General features: G+C 39.6%; 1 protein-coding gene across 1 annotated transcript; it reads left to right on the top strand.

Annotated features, from left to right (window-relative positions):
• The first annotated feature begins 520 nt into the window (after window positions 1–520).
• LOC111322614 (uncharacterized) lies at window positions 521–17,852 on the top strand. Its single transcript, XM_022925735.2, has 14 exons — window positions 521–1,007; window positions 2,690–3,027; window positions 3,873–4,022; window positions 4,566–4,659; window positions 5,505–6,460; window positions 7,201–7,650; window positions 7,970–8,176; window positions 8,967–9,370; window positions 10,668–10,842; window positions 11,188–11,407; window positions 12,343–12,536; window positions 12,889–13,018; window positions 15,512–15,761; window positions 16,135–17,852. The coding sequence occupies exons 1-14, from the start codon at window positions 713–715 to the stop codon at window positions 16,184–16,186; spliced, it is 3,915 nt and encodes a 1,304-aa protein (XP_022781470.2). The 5' UTR covers window positions 521–712; the 3' UTR covers window positions 16,187–17,852.
• Window positions 17,853–19,219: the final 1,367 nt, after the last annotated feature.

The raw sequence follows: 19,219 nt of genomic DNA, 5'->3' as shown, positions 1-19,219 counted from the left end.
AATTGCGCTAGTCATGGACATGGTCCGATGACTGCCTACTACTACTACTACTACTACTACTACTACTACTACTACTACTACTACTACTACTACTACTACTACTGTGTTAAAAAATTCACCTGTATTGGGGGGGTCATGGAAAAAATTACACGACTGAGGGGGCTCATGCAACTTTTTAATGAAAGTTAAAAAAATCCCACCAGACCCCCACCCCCCCCACCTCGTAAAAAATGAACGGTCCCTAAAAGCGGAGCTTCCAAGTTCGTCATATTAATGATAACATAAAAGATGTACATTTGCCAAGACTCACCTGAGACACCCCTCCCTTCGTTTTGATAGTCTCCCCTACCCTACCCGTGCAATCTGAAGGCGCGTACCTCCGTACGCTCGATCAGTCATGTGACAACCAAAGAAAAAGAGGTTGACCATATTCCATGGGTATGGGGCTCTGCTCCACGCGCGCTTAGCGCGCGTGGGAGCTCCGCTATGAAATCAGTCCCATCGTTCCAAGCGGTCTACATGTTATTTCACACCGAGCGAAGCTCTAATACTGTTATTTTATACTTTCTGACGAGTAAATTCTATTCCGTTCTCTTTGTATCATGGGATAAATACCGCGTTACGTTCTTATCAGCCTTTTCTTGAGTCAGAGAACCAGAATTTAACTGCTACCGAAAGGATTCACAGAAACTTGCATTAGCAAAGTCGAAGAATGTCGTGGGTTCTCGAACTTGCTCAAGCTGGAAGGAATTTGACCGGTTTGCCGGGAGCTTGGAGGTGCACTGGTCGAAACAACGAAGAGATGGTAGATAAGCTAGTACATATGGGTGTTATAAGCAGCAAAGAAGTAGAGGAGGCGTTCCGAACGGTTCCTAGAGGGGCCTTCGTCCCCCCAGACTTACAGCTGGAAGCTTACATTGATTCACCTCTGGTCGGAGACCCACACGTACATATGTCTGCACCACATATGTACGCTACTGTCCTAGAAGCCCTTGATTTGTCTCCAGGTGAGAAGTTTTACTTCTAATTTTGTGTGTGCGTGAGTTTGTGCCTGAAACGACTCTTTCCTCATCGATTTCAGTAGAATTACGTAATTGTGTGCCGTCTGAACAATGAAAGTTAAGTCTCTTTTGATGACTAACCATCACGTAAATAATTGAGATATTATCTTCCTTTCGACATTCCACTTTCAGTTTCGTAAGTTTTGCTGCGACAAAAGTTTCTTTTTTTATATTTTTGGTAGAAGAGATATTTTTTATGATTAGATCTCATTGTATCTGAGATTAATTAACAAACAGAATCTTACACAGGACATTTTTATTTTATTTACGTACAAGCACCAGTCTAATTGGTATTTCCTGACAGGAATCAAGGTTGAACCGGTGTGAATGCCCCAGTTTTTCTAATTTCCGAGTTATATACCTATTTTTTATTACCTTTTACGGTTTACACTTTTTAATTTAATGCTGGGTATTTACATACGGCTAAACCAAAAATGACCATCAGCCAGTAATGTGATGCGTTTTTTCCACGGTATGGATCTGTTTCTGTCCAGGCAAGGGTTTAACTTACAACCCCTTATCTTAGAGAAAAGTACTCTCTATCAAGTCGGTTAAATTCTTTGAATTGGGAGATTGTTAGAAATTAGTTGAATGAAGATGCACAGATTGTCACGGTCTGTTGAGTGTAAAATCACTTTATGTATGAGACAAAAGGCAGGTTTATTCCTCCCCCCTTGGGTAATGACTTCTGCAAAATGAAGTTCTGTCATTTACCTTATCAGATGGTAGAAGGTCACTGAATGCATTAAAAATATTTTCTGCTGAAGAATAGAATCCAATGGGCCGGTTATTTAAACAAAGTAATGTTAGCTGTTGTTAAACAAAACCGTGTTCTAAGCCATCTTCAGTTAAGCCAAACCTTTTATTTGAACTTGTATTCTTGTGAACAGTGTCAAGAGGGCAAAAAGCTATTAGTGGAAGGACAACCACTCTTAATTAAATCAACCCTTATATATACCATCCCTGAGGCCCTCTGTTTGGGTAAATTGTAGTCGAAATCTACAAATCCAAGAAATTCGCACCTTTACTAGCGATTCGCTAAAAGCCAATGTACATAAACAAGTTAAATATACAGAACAGGAAAACAAAACGAAATACAACTAAGACAGGCAAATTGACAGACAAAATAACGAAACTTACAAGATTATGTGGCGACTATGACGACTAAAACATAATGACAACAGCGACAAGAAAACTACGGTAGAAGAAGCTATACCAAACAATAGGAACAATGTATAAAAAATGAACACGAAAATATGAAATGTGACGTAACCAAAAATGACTGGCGAACCTAATAAAATAACAAATATGCACGAAACAACCGAAAATGGAAAGCACTGTTCAAAAGGTGTTAAATTGTAACCGAAGGTGAGGCGTCGTGACTATAGGTAAAACCACTGTTAGGGTTAGCCCCTATGCGATAAGTCCACCCAGTGCTAAAATACAGATCTTTCTATCAGCTCCATCTCACAGTTAACCTCATGATTGCTAATAATGATAGTTCTCTGTTTAAACCACTTGAAACATTTTTCAAATACTTTATAATTTTCCTGTCATTGTGTTCTGATGCATACTACTAGTATACTTGGTAAACAAATTTTCTTTAATTTTATTTATATCTTCACCAGGCTTGTCATTCCTCAATATTGGTAGTGGTACTGGTTATTTCTCCTGCCTAGCAGGCTATATTCTGCAAGCCCATGGTGTCAGTCATGGAATTGAACTTCACGAGGATCTTGTACAATTTGCAAAGGATAGAGTGGAGGAATACTTTCGCTTCTGTCCTTCTGTAGCGTATGACATTTGTCCTCCCAAGTTTATAGCTGGAAACTGTTTTCGGTTGGATCCAGTCGGATGTAGTTATGACAGGGTCTATTGTGGGGCAGCTTGTCCACCCAATAAAGTTTCATTCATTTTGGGATTGATCAAAATTGGTGGCTTTGTAATACTTCCTTGTAGAGATCGGGTATGGCTTTTGAGAATTTTTTAGCCTGATAGAGAGACTAAAACACAGGATGAAAAATTGAAAACAGAATGAAAACCATCTCAAGAATTATGAACTGGAGCCAAACTTAGTTCTCAGCTGACATATTTTGTAAATTTGCAAATATAGCTATACATGTGCAGTGTAAACTTTTTTTGCTTCCAAGAACTTATTGGCAATCCTCCTTACTTTCTGCCTCATAATTCTTGTGATGTTAATCTGAAGAATTTGGTATTGGATCAACTAATAACCCTCCAATTTATACTGTTCTTTATTTTCATCACTTTTTTTCTTGATATTGTTATGATCTTGTAAGGAGAAATTCCATCTTGGTCACTCATGGAAGTTAAAGGGTTAATTGTGACAAGGGAATGCAGTGGAACAGTGAAGAAACAAAACCAAGAGAAACTATCACTATGATTTGTAGCAATTTCATTTTAATATGGGGTTTCTAAAGATTATGAATGAAATTGAGCCCAAAACAAGCCATGAAGGGTAATTGATATACTGCCAAACAAATTATGCATTTCCCCCCCCCCCCCTTCTTATAAGACAGGGCCTTAAAACAAAATCACATACTAGAAGAGCAGTTTTTTTTAACTATGTAGTTCCATGTACCAAACTAAGCATGTGTTGATTGTTCAGCGTTTGAGCATAGTAGCTTGGAATCTGAGGTTCACTTCCTCTTGGGAAGTTCTCTTGTCTTTTTACCATGCTTGTGACAACACAACCAAACATCTCTTTCTATTTCACTACAGAACGCAAAATTAACCATTTTTGTTTTTCTATACATAACTTTGTTCAGTTTCATATTTCTCTTCCTTTAGTTGCTGAAGATTGAAAGGATTTCGGACACTGGAGTAAAACAGACTTGTATCAGTGAGGTATCATTTGCCCCTCTGGTGATGATGCCTGACAGCGAGTCTGATGCTCCTAAGCTTAACTTTCCAAAGGAAAATCCAAGAATTAAACCAAAGGTTTGTACAAGTAAAATTGCACCACGTATTCTGATGTACCTGTTAACATTTAACTCCCAAAACCTGATGTTAGTTCTCCCCTCTAGCATACATAGGTTAATTGACCACTCTCCATAGGAGCTTTTCAGGGCCGACACCCACCCATCCCACCCAGGGGAGGACATCCACCCATCCCACCCAGGGGAGGACATCCACCACACAGTAATCTCGTGTGTGGGAAGTTAACATCTCCTACCCCTAACCCTGCAGGAGACGGGGCCTATGGTTCATTCATCGTTATCCGAGAAGACCAGAATATCTATCCAATTCTTGATTATAGAAAGCTAGCAAATTCTCCTCACTTATTTTAAGACCATGAGTATTGGTCTAATAGCAGCTAAACGATTCCTTGCTAACTGGTTACGAGGAAGAGAAAAACAAAATGATTCTGCATAGATCACAAGTAGTCAGAACTCATACTGGTACATGATGATGCGAAATGATCATTGATATATATAGGTGGTACTAATCACTGTTACTGACAATATTTCTCTGGAACAACAGACTCGGAAGGTTTACCCACCAGCTGATGTTCTTGTCAGTCGTGGACAGGCCAGAACAACTTTAGCCAGGCTGAGGGCTCTTCAAGAAGCAAGTGGTAAGGGGAACTTGATCTTACTTGATTGTAAAACTTAACAAGGGTATCTGAATTAATGACAAAATGTTTTTTCCGAGTGCCAAGACATAATGTATAGAAGAATCTGACTGGAACATTGCTTGTTTTTCATGAAAATATTTTGACTGATTTGCTTAATTCAGTCAGAATATTTCCTTGGATACTGGTCTTCTGTTCATTATCTGAATTCAGTTTTATTTGAAGTTCTATAGTGTCATAATATGTGTTTTTGTTTATCTACATGTAACACTGCTCTTATTTCAAGGCCAAAACATGCACGGCACTCCTTTTCTACCATGATAGTTAAATGATTAAAAATGCTTGGATATAACTTTTCAATACGAGAGCATATTGTGGAGGAATGTTGACATGATGAGCTGAATTAATTTATTTAGCATTTTGATTGGTTCTTTTTGATGATATATTGGAGGGCAAATGCATAGGGGATGTCACCTAGAACAACATTTTGCTTTGTTATCTTATAAAACAAATAGATTCCATGTTGCCTATGGTCTTTACGGTAATAAGTCACAGAAGATGTACTATTTCTTTTTACCACATCTTGATGTCATCTCTGAACTATTATGCAACATGGAACATATTCATTAATTAGAACACTAGGCATAGTAAGGATGTTGTAAGTTAAAACCAAGGACTTACTCAATGGAAGAGTGGTTTGCCTTGTGCTTGTTCAGAATTTTTTATAATTGTCATTTTCATTTGCAGTAATTTGATGCTTTTATTTTCTTAACTGAACTAGTGTGTGTTACAAAAACCTCTGAAAGCAAACAAACAATTTCTGTGTTATCATTTTACTTAATTTTCAGAATGCCTACACTCTTCCCAACCTCTTCCTGTACCATTCTGTTATGTTCCATGTCAACAACAGATCCAGCAGTACTTCAATAAGAAATCAAAACTAAAAAAGCAGCCAAGTTCTGTTGTCACATCACCTGTTGATAGAAAGATTTGTTTCTTTGGCTCCCAAGAAGACACAAGAGTTTCTAGCGTGGATCAGACTGGTTCTGAGAGTGTCTGGGGCCATCTGCAGGAGGATAAAATATGGCAGACTGTATTAGAATATTACTATAGTGTGTGTAATGTATCCAGTGACAAGAGATCGCAAACACTGAATGTTTATATCAAGAAACGAGTGAAACAAAAAAGTGAAAAGCAGGAAGGCAAGAAGAGCTTGTCTTATGCTGAGATTGTTCATAAGCTTGGGATTCCTACTGTGAACCCAACGCATACAAAAGTCTTGAAGGAAGAATCTCCAAACACTGAGAAGAACAGAACTGAATTGTGCAAAGTGCCATGTACAATAACTTCCTCTTCTGCTCCAAATGGCAGTAGGTTTTTACAAGGCAGTGGTTCAATGGAGAATTCTTCATGTGACTTGTCTTCAAATTTGTCTCGGAATACTCTACTTATGAATGAGACAAAAGAAGGAAGTGAAATTGATTCATGTCAAACAAGTTGCTGCGATAAACAAGAACAGCCAAGAATTCCAGACAATTGTCAAGCAGAGAAAAACTCATCTTGTAAATCTTGCTCAGAGCAAGATGTCACCGGTCAACCAATCTTATCAAATGAGTGTAGAACTCCTCGTTCAAAACCTGAAGGGAAGATCCCACGGCATTCAAAGGTTCTTATAGAAATGGAGAAAGCTCACATGGCCAGATTATCTGCTTTGCCATCAAGCAGCTGGAACTTCAATCATGACCTTGTTCTTGTGCACTTTTTGTGTGAAGTTCATGAAAAAATGAATCAAGGAAAATGCAAAGTGAGTAATTTTTTTATGGGGCAGTTAACTCTTTTAGCCCAAGTTATCATTTATTTCAGTCATTCTCCTTGCTGTCCAGCATACATTTCTTATGATATTAGTTCAGAGAATTTGGTGTTTGGTCAACTAGTAATCCCCTCATTGATGTTTTTCTCTATTCTCATCCCTTGTTTAGTTGGTATTGCATTGATATTGTAAGGAGAAATTCTGTCTTGGTCACTCATAGAGTGAAAGGGTTAATTGAAAAGGCTTTGCAAGACTTAAAAAAAAAAGTCTTTTTATAGGATTACACAATTACTGGTGAACCAGTAGTTTCCATTGTGGTCCTTGCAAACAAATGAAACAAATGGTCTAAATTGAACATAACATCATTAAGAACCCCAACCGGCCAGAGGCAAACCAGTTGGCTATTTACAAGTGTGGCCAACGATCTGAACTCGGGGCTACCGTGAAACAGATCCAGTGGTCAGGGTGGGACTCGAACCTGGGAGCGGTGGATTACGAGTCTGACACTCTAAGGTCCCTCAGTCATTTAGTTTGACGGTTGGGGAAAGACAGTGCAAATGGACTGTGGTTGGTGACAATTAAAAAGTCAAGAATCACTTGAATCTGATGACAACTTCCATCAATATTTTTCAAAGCATCAGTCATGCTCCTTATCATATCTACAAGAATGAGGGCAAACACAGTATGTGATTAATTGTTATACCTAGGATTAAATCCTTCATTTTATTTAACAGGGTTGGTTCAAAACAGATGGTGTTATTTCAGAACTGTTTTCCAAGTCAAGTGTCATGAACCATCCGCAGCTCTCTTGTTTCTCACCTGAGAGTTTAGCTTACCGGGCCATTGCTCTGTGTAGAGTTGCTCAAATTCTAGACTCAGTATTGTATCTTGTTAGTGGCCCATCTGTTTTAAGAGACCAAAGTTTTTCTTCAAACAAATTCAAGCTCGAATCTTTCGTGGATTCCTCCTTCATGTCATCATGGCTGTTTTTGGAGACAGGTGGAATTCAAAGCCCGGTGTTAGAGGGGAAAGATGTTTTTTCAGAGGGTGGTATGAAGGAAAAGGCTTGTGATGGACTGAATGAAAAGAAGAAGAAAAAACAAGAGGTGAATCTTAAAAAAATTAGTGCCTCACTGGCTTCCCTTGAAAAGTACAAGGAACAACTCAAGGCAGTGAAGAAAAAGGTACAGTGACCATGTTAGTATCTAATTGCTGTAACATTATAGCATTGCTTAAAGAATACTTAACCCTTGACTTCTAAGATCTGATCATTAATTCTCCTCTCTATCTGCTACAAATTTCCTTGTACACTTAGTCTAGTAACGAAAATTATTGGGTGTTAGTTTAAGATAAAACCTTTTTTTAATACCCTCTCCCATTGACGAAGCACCACAATTTCACCAGAAACTCAGCCCCCCTCATTCAATCGCTAAAAAAAAAGATCAGATCCAGTTTAGTTTTGTAGACCTAAATTGTTTGTTTGTTTGTTTGTTTGCTCGACAGATCCATTTTATAGAAGAACAAAAGCAACTAGTTCACAGCATCAGAGAGCAGGAGCTATCTCCGGAAACATCTGTTGACTTGGATGGTGTCGATGTGAAGCTACAGCGAAATGAACTGTTACTGAAACAGCAGAAACAAGAACATTACAGAGGAAAGTTGCTGGCTTTGTTAAGGAAACTGAAGGAGGAGGAAAAACAGTTGGCTAAGGTTTGGAAGTAGTTTATCGCTTTAACTGATAACTACAATAACACTTTTTTCAACTTGTGACGTAAGACCAAACCAAGTACTCACGACGACCAATCAGAACAAACATTTGCATCTGATTGGTCGAGAAGGTGGCGCGTGTTTTCTGGACCAATCACAGAGCATAGAAAAGCAAAACCAGTTCAATCGCAGGTCACTTTCGACACTCCATTGAAAAATGCTTTTGCAGGCAGAACTTTACAGGGGCACTTTTTGATTGACTCTCTCAAAACCAAAGTAATTACAAGGAAATTTGGTATATCAACTAAGTTGAAATAGTAAATTGGCCACCGGAAAGAGTTAAATAGCTGACGTTTCGAGCGTTAGCCCTTCGTCACAGCGAATGACAAAGGGCTAACGCTCGAAACGTCAGCTTTTTAATTCTTTACGGTGGCCAATTTACAATTTCAACTTAGTTGATAGAACCAAATTACCTTGTTACCCCCACCGACGCAGCACCATAGTTTCTTTAGAAACTTTCACCCTTTAATTACAAGGAAAAACTGACGAGCAAATTTCCTGAAGGGCAGGGAAACACGGACGACCAAATAGTGATTGGTTTTATTTCGAATCTGATTGGCTGAGAGAGTGGTGCAAGTTTTCTGGACCAATCAGAGAGTGATCACAATCGTTCAAATGAAATAAGCTCTATAGCAACCGTTGACGCTCAAAGTCACCAACAATTGTTTTTTTGTTTTTTTCAATTGTTCTCAAGTAAAACCTTCTGAGCCTTGCAATTGTTACTTTATTACAGAAGATAGAGTGTGCTTCAGAAGTTTCAAAGGAGGAACTGATTGATGTTCAACAGAAAAGTTCCTCCTCTTCGCTGCAGCCAGATGCCAAGCACCACCAGCTACCTGTGGAACCATGTCAGAAATGGAGTGTTCGCCTGACGAACCAGGAAACTGACAGCAGTAATTCAGTCCGCTATGACTTGCCATCCTTGTTACCAAAACTGCGGTTCTTGTTGCCTCTTTGTAATCAGCGATGGCGTCTGGTTCAAGAGCTGTTGCACACGACAGAACTTTCCGCGCCTGATTACATGCCCGTGATATTGGTGGATAGGAGAGTGCCGCTGAACGAGCGTCATGCTGACTTAAGAAGCAGTGTTTTCCAGCAGGTGTACCAAGAGCTGAGAGGCGAGAAGCTTCATTTTCGGTCAGTAACGACGTTTACGTTTAGATAATTTGTTTTGTATACTCTGGTTTATCTACCTCCTTTTCTCCTTCATGGCTTATCGTGACGTTCAAGGCGAGAAAGAGTTGGTTTGAGTTCATTCGAATCTCATTACAAATTTGACACTAACTTTTAAGCGTTTTAAAATAGGTAGTGGAAAGCGGACAAATTTTGGGAAGACATGGATGGTGCTGTAGCTCCAAAATGTCTCTGCTTTCCAGTGCCTATCGTTGACAAGCACGATAAACGACTAAATCGTACCAAAGGAAATGGGAAACGTACATTTGAGATGAAAAATTATGTAAGCGATTTATGAAAATCAAGGTTTTTCGCTGCCACAAGCTTTGATTGACCCCTAAGAGTGACTAGTATCTAATTTCTCCTTCCCCCTCCCCCCACGTTCCTCAACTCTTTGACCCCTAAGAGTGACTAGCATCTAATTTCTCCTGACCCCCTCCCCCCATGTTCCTCAACTCCTTGACCCCGAAGAGTGACTAGCATCTAATTTCTCCTGACCCTCTCCCCCCATGTTCCTTAACTCCTTGACCCCTAAGAGTGACTAGCATCTAATCTCTGCTGACCCCCTCCCCCATGTTCCTCAACTCTTTGACCCCTAAGAGTGACTAGCATCTAATTTCTCCTGACCCCCTCCCCCATGTTCCTCAACTCCTTGACCCCTAAGAGTGACTAGCATCTAATTTCTCCTGACCCTCTCCCCCCATGTTCCTCAACTCCTTGACTCCTAAGAGTGACTAGCATCTAATTTCTCCTGACCCCCTCCCCCATGTTCCTCAACTCCTTGACCCCTAAGAGTGACTAGCATCTAATTTCTCCCGACCCTCTCCCCCCATGTTCCTCAACTCCTTGACCCCTAAGAGTGACTAGCATCTCAATTCTCCTTACAATATCACCCTTGAATCATACATTAAGGTCAGGAGAATATAGGTAATGATCGACAACTGAAGAAACCATTAAGTGTTAAACAAGTCAGCAGCTTAGGTAATGAATGGAGAACAGTATGGAGAATGTGCATACTGATGTAACAGTAAGGGTATTAAAGGTTAGCCTCTGGGTTGGAGGAAGAAGACTTCTAAATTCTGACCCTTAGCAATTTGAGATGATTGGATTGTATGCTTTTCCTTTTAAAATAAAATATCTTTGGGCCAACTTACAGATTTGACCAAGCTTACAGAGGGTCATCAACGCGAAAATAATACGAGGAACAGACAATGCACTATAGTTGTGTTCATAAACATTATGCAGTTGCCATTTATTGCAGATGGAACAAGTGGAAGTATGACCAGTGGTGGGAAGTGAAATTCCTCGGTGAAGGAATCATTGATCAGGGTGGTGGCTTCCGCGACTCTTTGGCTGAGTTATCCGACGAGTTGTGTCCACCTGAAGAACACATACCGGACGTGCTGCCGTATTTGATCAGAACTCCTAATAGCAAGGTACATGGCGTTAGTGTGGTACAGGTTTTTGTCGAGTTTTCTTTAAGCAGGAAAAGGAGCTGGCATGTCCCCCACACTAGAACAATGCTGTTTGCTGTACGAGTTGACGCTAATATAATCAGTGAGAAAGAAAAAGGAACAGCCTGCTCAAAATCTACGCCCCGTGTGCCAATTCGTTCTGACCGCATTTTGACGTCATTTTTCATCTGTTGATGAACCGACAAACGGCAACGCGGCATCTATGTATTAGATATACGGGGTCTGCGTCTATGGCTTTTTCTAAGAGCCATTTTACATTTAAGATGGAATTGTCATGATATGTTTTGTATGTCTGTCTCTACCCAGGAGAAGAGGGGAGATTTATTAGACTGTTTCATACCCAATCCATCTTGTGACTCACTGCACATGTTCCACTGGCTGGGGGTCCTCATGGGAGGTACGTTCCGCAGTGATGAAAGCCTCACTGTGGCGTTCCCGCCTTTTGTATGGAAACTGATCGTCGGCGAGCACGTCACGTGGGCCAAAGACTACGTGGCTATTGATGAAGCCGCTGTTCAAATCACTGGTGAGACATGAGAGATTGTTGTATAGCAATTTGTCAAGTTCTGTTATTCTTTTCTTTCCTTCAGGGAAGCAGAATAGCGCCGTAGTGGGAGCATTCGGTTCAAACCAATGCGACTTGCGCACAAACGCTAGACATGGGAATCAAGTCTGTTTTAGGTTCTGTTTTTTTTTTTTTTTTTTTTTTTTTCTCCCAGTGTTATCTGTAAGTTTTCCATTTTTTCCTTCCTTGAGAAGTGCTTTGTAGATTAGATTTCGCCCCTTTCTGAAAAAAAATTAGTGTTTGATTTCTCCTCACAATATCACACACGAATCAAACGTCAGGGTCGCGAGAATAAAGGAAACGAACACCAACAAACGAAGCACTTGATTGTTTAGCAAATCTTCCCTGTCAGCACCTGAGGAAATATTTTAATAATAAAATAATAATAATAATAATAATAATAATAATAATAATAATAATAATAATAATAATAATAATAATAGAATATGCGTACCAATGTTAAGGTGTAAAAGGTTAAATATTCCTGCCTTTCCACAAACTGCAAATTGCATGCGCGGTTTCTTATTCCGAGCACCAGCAAACTTGATTTTTATCCTCTAGCTTTAGGTTTAAGGCTTAGAAGAATTAACACACTGGGGGCTCGAATGTAACGAATTTGTAGGGCTCATTTCCACGGGCTTTCTAGAGGAAATGACATGAAGGAACGGGTCGACGGGCGGGGGGGGAAGGGGGGGGCGGGGCGGTAGCACTTGGGCTTGTGAATAACACTTTCGTGACCTTGGTCACCTAAAAGCGGATCGCCTTTCAACTAAAAACAAAATAATAGTGATAAAGTAATAACGATGAAAAGTAATGAATGAACTTACGAAGAAATATTTGTAAAGTCTTTTTTTTTTTTTTTTCTGAAGGCTCTTTTTTTTCCCTTAATATCGTAGATGAACTGGAAGTCCAGGACGAGGCCTCCTATCTAAGTACGTGGGGCAGCGAATGTACCTTCTCCACTGTACTGAGTGACGGCCGACGTGTAGAATTACTCCCAGGAGGAGAGGAGAGAGTAGTAAAACCTGAAGAGAGAGAACAGTATGCAGCTTTGGTGAGAAGAGCCCGGATGACTGAATTTACAAAACAGGTATAACAAGTTTACGTTGGGATTTTAGGAGTCGCTGTAATCGCACCTCTCTAATGCGAAGCTGTAAGGCTCACTCCACCCACTCCACCACTACTGTCGGAGTGCGATAAAGCAAAGCCAGTCCTTTGTCAGACTATTTTTGACATTCGAATTAGAATCGCTCAGTATGGGTGCAGATGTAGCGTGGGGCGTGAGCTTGAGTTGGGTCGGACATGTGCAGTTTAGTAGAACTACGCGTTGTGTTTCTTGTGTGTGAGTTTCCGAGAGTGAATAGAACGTTAGTCTTGTCATTGCTTGTCTTGTTTGTGTTACATAGACATTATTTGATTCTTGGGGTGTTTTCGGTTGACAGGTTCAAGCCATCAGAGAAGGTTTAATGTCAATCATTCCTGAGTCTGTTCTTTCGCTTCTTACTTGGAGTAACTTGGAGAAAGGAGTTTGTGGAGACCGAGAAATTTCCGTTGAACAGCTAAAAACAGCTTGTAAGTATTGTTTCCATTTGTTGTGATGTGAGCGCAGCGGTTTGATACCCATCGGTCTTTGATTGAAAATTCGAAACCAGAAAGTTGGAGATGAGCTAGAAATATAATTTATCGAGTTATCATAAATTTGTACTTATTTTTATTTTGACAACTGAGCCTAATATGTATCCAGTAGACCCTTCTACATAAATGGGAAGTATAATTTTCATTCTTTTGTATCCATTTAAATCAGTTCCGCTAGCCTTGTCAAAATTGGTAAAAACTGTAAATTGTCACTTAAAAGATGTAACATCAAGCATTTAGATGATGGAAGTAGACCACCTTTTTAGTTAAAAAATGGTACCAACAAACACAACACCAAATTCTCCCAACAAAATTACAACGAAGAGTACAGCAGCCAGAAGGGAGATTCAGGAGCTACATCATAACAAGTTCCTTGAGAATGGGGTATTTCTACCCTGAGAATCAAATATCTTAAACTTACCATCATCATTACAAGAAAAACCTACTGTAGTACTAAGGGTTGTTGAAAGAAAGGAATTATAGTTTTGTCCTAGCAAAGCATGCATAGCATTAGCAAATGACATACGATAATTGAAATCTTGTACTTCACAAGTACCATGTATAGTAACCTGTATAATACCAGTATAGCTTCGACTATATTGAAGCTGATAATTAATATTAAACGCTATTATCGTTTCAAGAACTTCTGTTAACAGTAAATAGGATTGCCTGGTTAGACTAGATAAACTAGAATACAATTCATTACCAATGTTCATGATATTGACCAAGTCCATTGAGGATACAATACCATTCCTCTTCTCACATATGAGGGAAGCAACACACATGGCTACACACTGTGTACCTGCATTTAACCCAAACATTGCCACATTGTCTTGATTGTAAGGAGCTTGAATTGTTTTAGTAGAATTAATAACAGGACCAGGGTTTGTTTCTATATCCCCAGGCAGATTGGACCTAAAATGATTTACCCTGTGATTCAGATTTTTACAAACATTTGGTACTGAATTAGACCTCCATGCTTTCTACTGCTTTGGCTTTGGACTTTTTATTACATGTGGATATCGGTTTTGTATTTTCAGTATCCTGTATTTGTTAGACTTTCGATATTTTCTCCTGACTGCAGAAGAGGGATGTTTCGCTGTTCCTTTATTCTTACATCTGATTCCATGTGTATGTATTTTTTCACGAGCTTTATTTGTAAAAAGATGCATTCGGGAAGACTTCGGTATGCTTTTTCTGATGTAGGTTCGAAGTAAACGTCTTATTCTTTTCTTTGGTATTCTGCTGGGCTCACGATCACGAACACGAATACCATGAGTACGAGGGCGATTAAAATAAACAAATTTGTCGTATCGAGATCTACAGTTACAGACTGTATATATTGAAAATGCTTCATCATTGCTATTATTAAGCGTATGGTCATATACAATAACAGATAACTGGGCAGCTTTTTCAAATACGTTACAATCATCGAAGCTATTCACGGCAGCTTTTGTTGAAGACATCAACAACTTTACGGAGAAATAAGCCCACAAGCGTAAACAGTAGATAACATAATAACATTATACATAAAAAAACACAGGATTTTGGATCATGTATTTACTAGAAAAGAATATCCATACAACTACAATGAAAACAAACATAAGATTCACCTCTCTGGTCGTGAAATTAATACCATTCGTACTGTTATCGTAGGTACGTTCCTTGGCATGAAATGAATCCAACATGGCGTCTTTCTTCACAAGCAGTTTCCATCCATTAGTGTTTTGTTCTTCGGTCTCACTGTAGTAATGTTGTTCAATAGATTGCATAGAGTATATGTAGTTTGGTTTCAGATTTAAGATTTTGGTTTTTTCAACAAGTGTACGTTTTTCAACTAAGACATTGGCATACTTAGCATACAAGGTATACAAGGCATACACAATTTTCATGGCTTTCAAGGCATACAAGGCTTTCATGGCTTTCAAACCTTCGCGACTCAATCCGTTCCAAAAATACCGCTCAATAACATCTTTTAGTATGGATTGGCTGCGAACAATACGACTTGTGTATCCGTCTGCAAGTATTTTTAGCGTTTGCACCATAAAGCTCCAGGTAATCGTAAGTCAAAAACGTAGAACCTCCATCGCCAAAACAACAACCCCACAAATACAAAATGGCTGACAAAAGAGTTTTATAAACAAAAATCTCTTGGTTCGTCATGTGACCTGGCCCTGTCCGAGCATGTCAACGTCAATCATCAGCAAGATAGCACACGTGATCAGCGTGTGAACACCTTCACCCTCATCGGATCACAGTTAGTTGTCATGATATTGAGGGCCCAGTGACCACTGAGTACTATTGCACAATTTGTCCATTTTGTGGAGGAGGAAAAGAAAAAGACGACAAAAAAACAAAGGCGTTTTATGACTGGGCTACCACAGGTATCCCTGTAATGATGAGGGTTAACTTAGCTGTTATCTTCTTTAGGTAAATACGGTGATGACTTGACCGAGTCCTCTGAGTCTGTGAAACATCTGCGTGCAGTTCTAACCCAGTTCACCTCTGAGGAGCGAAGTCGATTCCTTCGTTTTGTGACTGGACGCAAGAGGCCTCCTGCTCCTTTTACTGTGGCTAAAGCTGGTGGAGACAAGGACAGCCTCCCCCATGCCTCCACCTGTGCCAGCACACTGTTCCTTCCAGAGTACTCCTCTTCTGCTATCGCAAAGGAAAAGCTGAGGTGAGCAACGTAGGTTAGGAATAGGGCATCGATGTAATAATGGTTACGTTATTTTCTATGACCAGTTTTCTGTTGGAAAGTCGCTTCCAAACGTTTTGGTGTATTTCCTTGGAAAATGTTTTGAAAAACATTTCCCAACTATTCTTAACAAGTTGTGATTGTAATTCCTCTTTTTTTTTTTTCGACAAACAAGGTCACCATACCGACACTGCAGCCTCTTAGAACCACTTATGGTTACGCTATGTGCATGCAACTCCCAAACAAGTTCTGTGACCTTCACTTTTTATCATTAAATTGCAATGAGAGTATAGGACTCACCTTTTCGCAAAGTTTCAATAATAAGATGTCTATTTTTTTAAATTTATTCATTCAGCTATGCCATCTCAAATTGTGTGGCCATCGACACTGATACAAGCCCCTGGTGAACCCTTGAACTGCAAATGTGAACTGAGGGGGAAATCAGAAATGTCAGGCTGTCTGCCCGAATGTGAGAGCCACGTTTTAGAAGTGTAAGAAGGTCCGACTGACTGTGTAGCTGTTAATATTTGAATAACGCTCGTTAGAAGAGCACATGGTGTCATTTAATCAGTTCATCTGAAGTGTAATGACTAGTTACATTTCTCGACAAACAGTGTTTCAGGCAAGAGATAGATTTCGTCCCTCACATAGTAGTTACGCACTTTATGGGAAATGGGAGACAATATCTGGTTAGCACTGCCCTTAAAGGATAGGCCCCATTTCTGATGTGCCCGCTGATCACTCCTCTGGTCATGCGCAGTGAGGCTGCGCAAATTGCGCCAACAAGGCTGCGCAGTGATCTTTAAAGGGAAGTATGTTCCAGAAACCAGGAATTTTATCTCCATCTTTGAAAAGACGAATGAAAAAATTTGCAACTTATTGCATTTTAGATTTTAAAGAGTAACCTGAAATTTTCTTGATTTCACACGCGGTTTTCAATGGTAGGAAAAAATCGTGTTTTCTGGAGTGTACTAGTCTATTTAGAGATAAACAGTATCTTTTAACATGGTTTTCCAAGCTATGGTATTTAAATAATCAACTCTCAAGGAACAAAGAAAAATGCCTCTCTTAATAATGGATTGAGTAAAGTCAGTTCCTCAAACTTTGGTTAATTTTATGCTATCTAAAGAGATTAGTCTCATTTATTGTGATGCATTGCCACAATATTACTCAAGAATGACAATTATTTGATTGATATGCATAATGACAGGAGAAATGGCTCCTGATAATGAATAACATTATTTTATGGGACTAAAGTGAAACACTTTGTGCGGAAAAGAAATATCCCGACTTACTTACAATTTTAATGCTAGAAATGATAAATGATAAATGATTAATTCGAGAACTTTCTCGAATTTAGTATTTTATTGGATCTTAAAGCAGTTGCTACGCGACAACGATCCAGGCTAGAAATTCTTTTCAGTTTGCGTTTCCATGTAACACCAGAGGCTCTTACTAGACAGGTAGTTCTTGATCTTAACCCTACTTAAAAGGGAACTTGACCAGAAATACTTTCGAGAAGGACGTTTTGATTCCCAAAGGTTACCCCACAAGTGTTTCGAGAAATTCATCAATGATTTGTGAAATACTGATAGCATTAATGTTTAGTTAGTGGTGTGTCTGTGGTATTTGCGGGTGGAAATTGTAACATGCACTGAAAATAAATTATAAACTATTTATGCCATCAACAGCCCAGAAAATCAGCGGTCAGTACTGCAAGCTCTCACTCAAAACTAGCTGCGTAAAATTTAAGTCAAATAACCCATTTCCGAATTACCTTAAAACCTCCTTTTAAAAGCGAGTCCTGTTGCTTGTTCTTTCATATGATTATAAGTTTTCATTCACATGCAAATTAAACCTATTTACGCAAGAATGGCTGAGCACTGGGCCTCGTTTCAGAAAAGAAGCCAAGGGTAATTCGGAAAAAGCCGATTGTTAGTGTTTAAAAGTAAGAAATATAAAGTATTTTTACTAATGCGAGGAAATACAATGTTATATTACTTAACTATATATTTGGTACGCTTGCAATAGTACTCAGTTATTTAGGAAGCCAAATAAATACTTGACATATCAGCTTTCTTTTTGTTTGTTTGGTGAATATTTAAAAGCTACTTGTACTGGGTAGAGCGAAAAGAAACGTTATGTACCTGTTACCTTATCGGAGTCAACGTAAAGAGAACTCTGTATGCGAATGTTTCAACCTTAGTAACCCTCGTCGTATTGATCTGTTGGAGATGTAAAGGGTGGTTTTCCTCCAGATCAGTTAACTGCTTTTATACCTTGGAATTAGGACAATATTCTCTATACATTTCCTTTGGTACTGACGAGGAAGATCTTTTAACAATCAAAACTTCTTAGGTTGGCTTTCATTTCCTTTATCCTTGTAATCTTCACTCTCCCCCTCCCTCCCCCTCCCCCCCTCCCCCCTCCCCCTCCCCTCTCCCCCCTCCCCCCCTCCCCCTCCCCCCCCAACACACCTGTTGATTAAATTCAATTCTTTATTTCACGCTATAAATGACATTTACAGGGTTTATATTAAAGATAAGAGAGAGAGAGAAAAAAAAGGGAATATTTGGCCATAGAAATAAGGTTGAGATGTGCATGGCCGTAGTGGTCATGTAAATGTTGGTTTTCTTTAACTAGCTGACTGACAAAAATTATCGCGATGGCAATTAAGATAGCATGCTCCTACTTAACAGGCTGATGGTTTTTTTTAAGAACCCGCGAGTAACTTCGCCCCCCCCCCCCTGCCCGCAAGCATCTCTAGAGAAGTGCGGACTCGCTTCTTGAACAGCAGTAATCGAGCCTATAAGAGAAACCCATTCCTTTCCTTCAAGGTCCAGTTGTATAAGGGGCGGATGACGCTATTCAACGGATCAATCGCTATTCAGCTTATAATTTATTTATTTTATTTTATTTACAAGATTTACCGACAGGCAGGGACACCGCAACAGCTTGCGCCAATCTCTGTGGGCCCAGTAACCCACCCATCCCACCCAGGGGAGGACATCCATCACAGTAATCTCGTGCGTGGGAAATTAACGTCTCCTACCCCTAACCCTGCAGAAGACAGGACCTCCATTTATTCGTCCCTATCCGAGAAGACTAGAATATCTAACCGTTTCTGGATATTATAGAAAGGAAGCATATTCTTCTCAATTATTTTAAGACCTTGAGTGTTGGTCCGGCCGGGGCTCGAACCTCGACCTCCCGCACAACACTCCAGCGCTCTATCCATGAGTTAACCGGGAGGCTAAGTGATAGCAAAACGCACTTCGCTATCCCCCGGATAAAGATTTACCCATTGGATAGCGTTATTCAACCTTCGAACAACCGGGGCCTGAACTGTCGCCAAGCTTCATTGAAGACCGAGCAATCAAATCTTTTGCCTTCCTATTTCTCATCCCACAACTCATAATATAGCTAGCCACTAGCATTTA

Source organism: Stylophora pistillata, chromosome 13 (assembly GCF_964205215.1).
Source record: "Stylophora pistillata chromosome 13, jaStyPist1.2, whole genome shotgun sequence".
NCBI classification, from domain to species: domain Eukaryota; kingdom Metazoa; phylum Cnidaria; class Anthozoa; order Scleractinia; family Pocilloporidae; genus Stylophora; species Stylophora pistillata.
The sequence above is the reverse complement of the archived record's forward strand: the minus strand, read 5'-3'. Positions and strand labels throughout refer to the sequence as shown.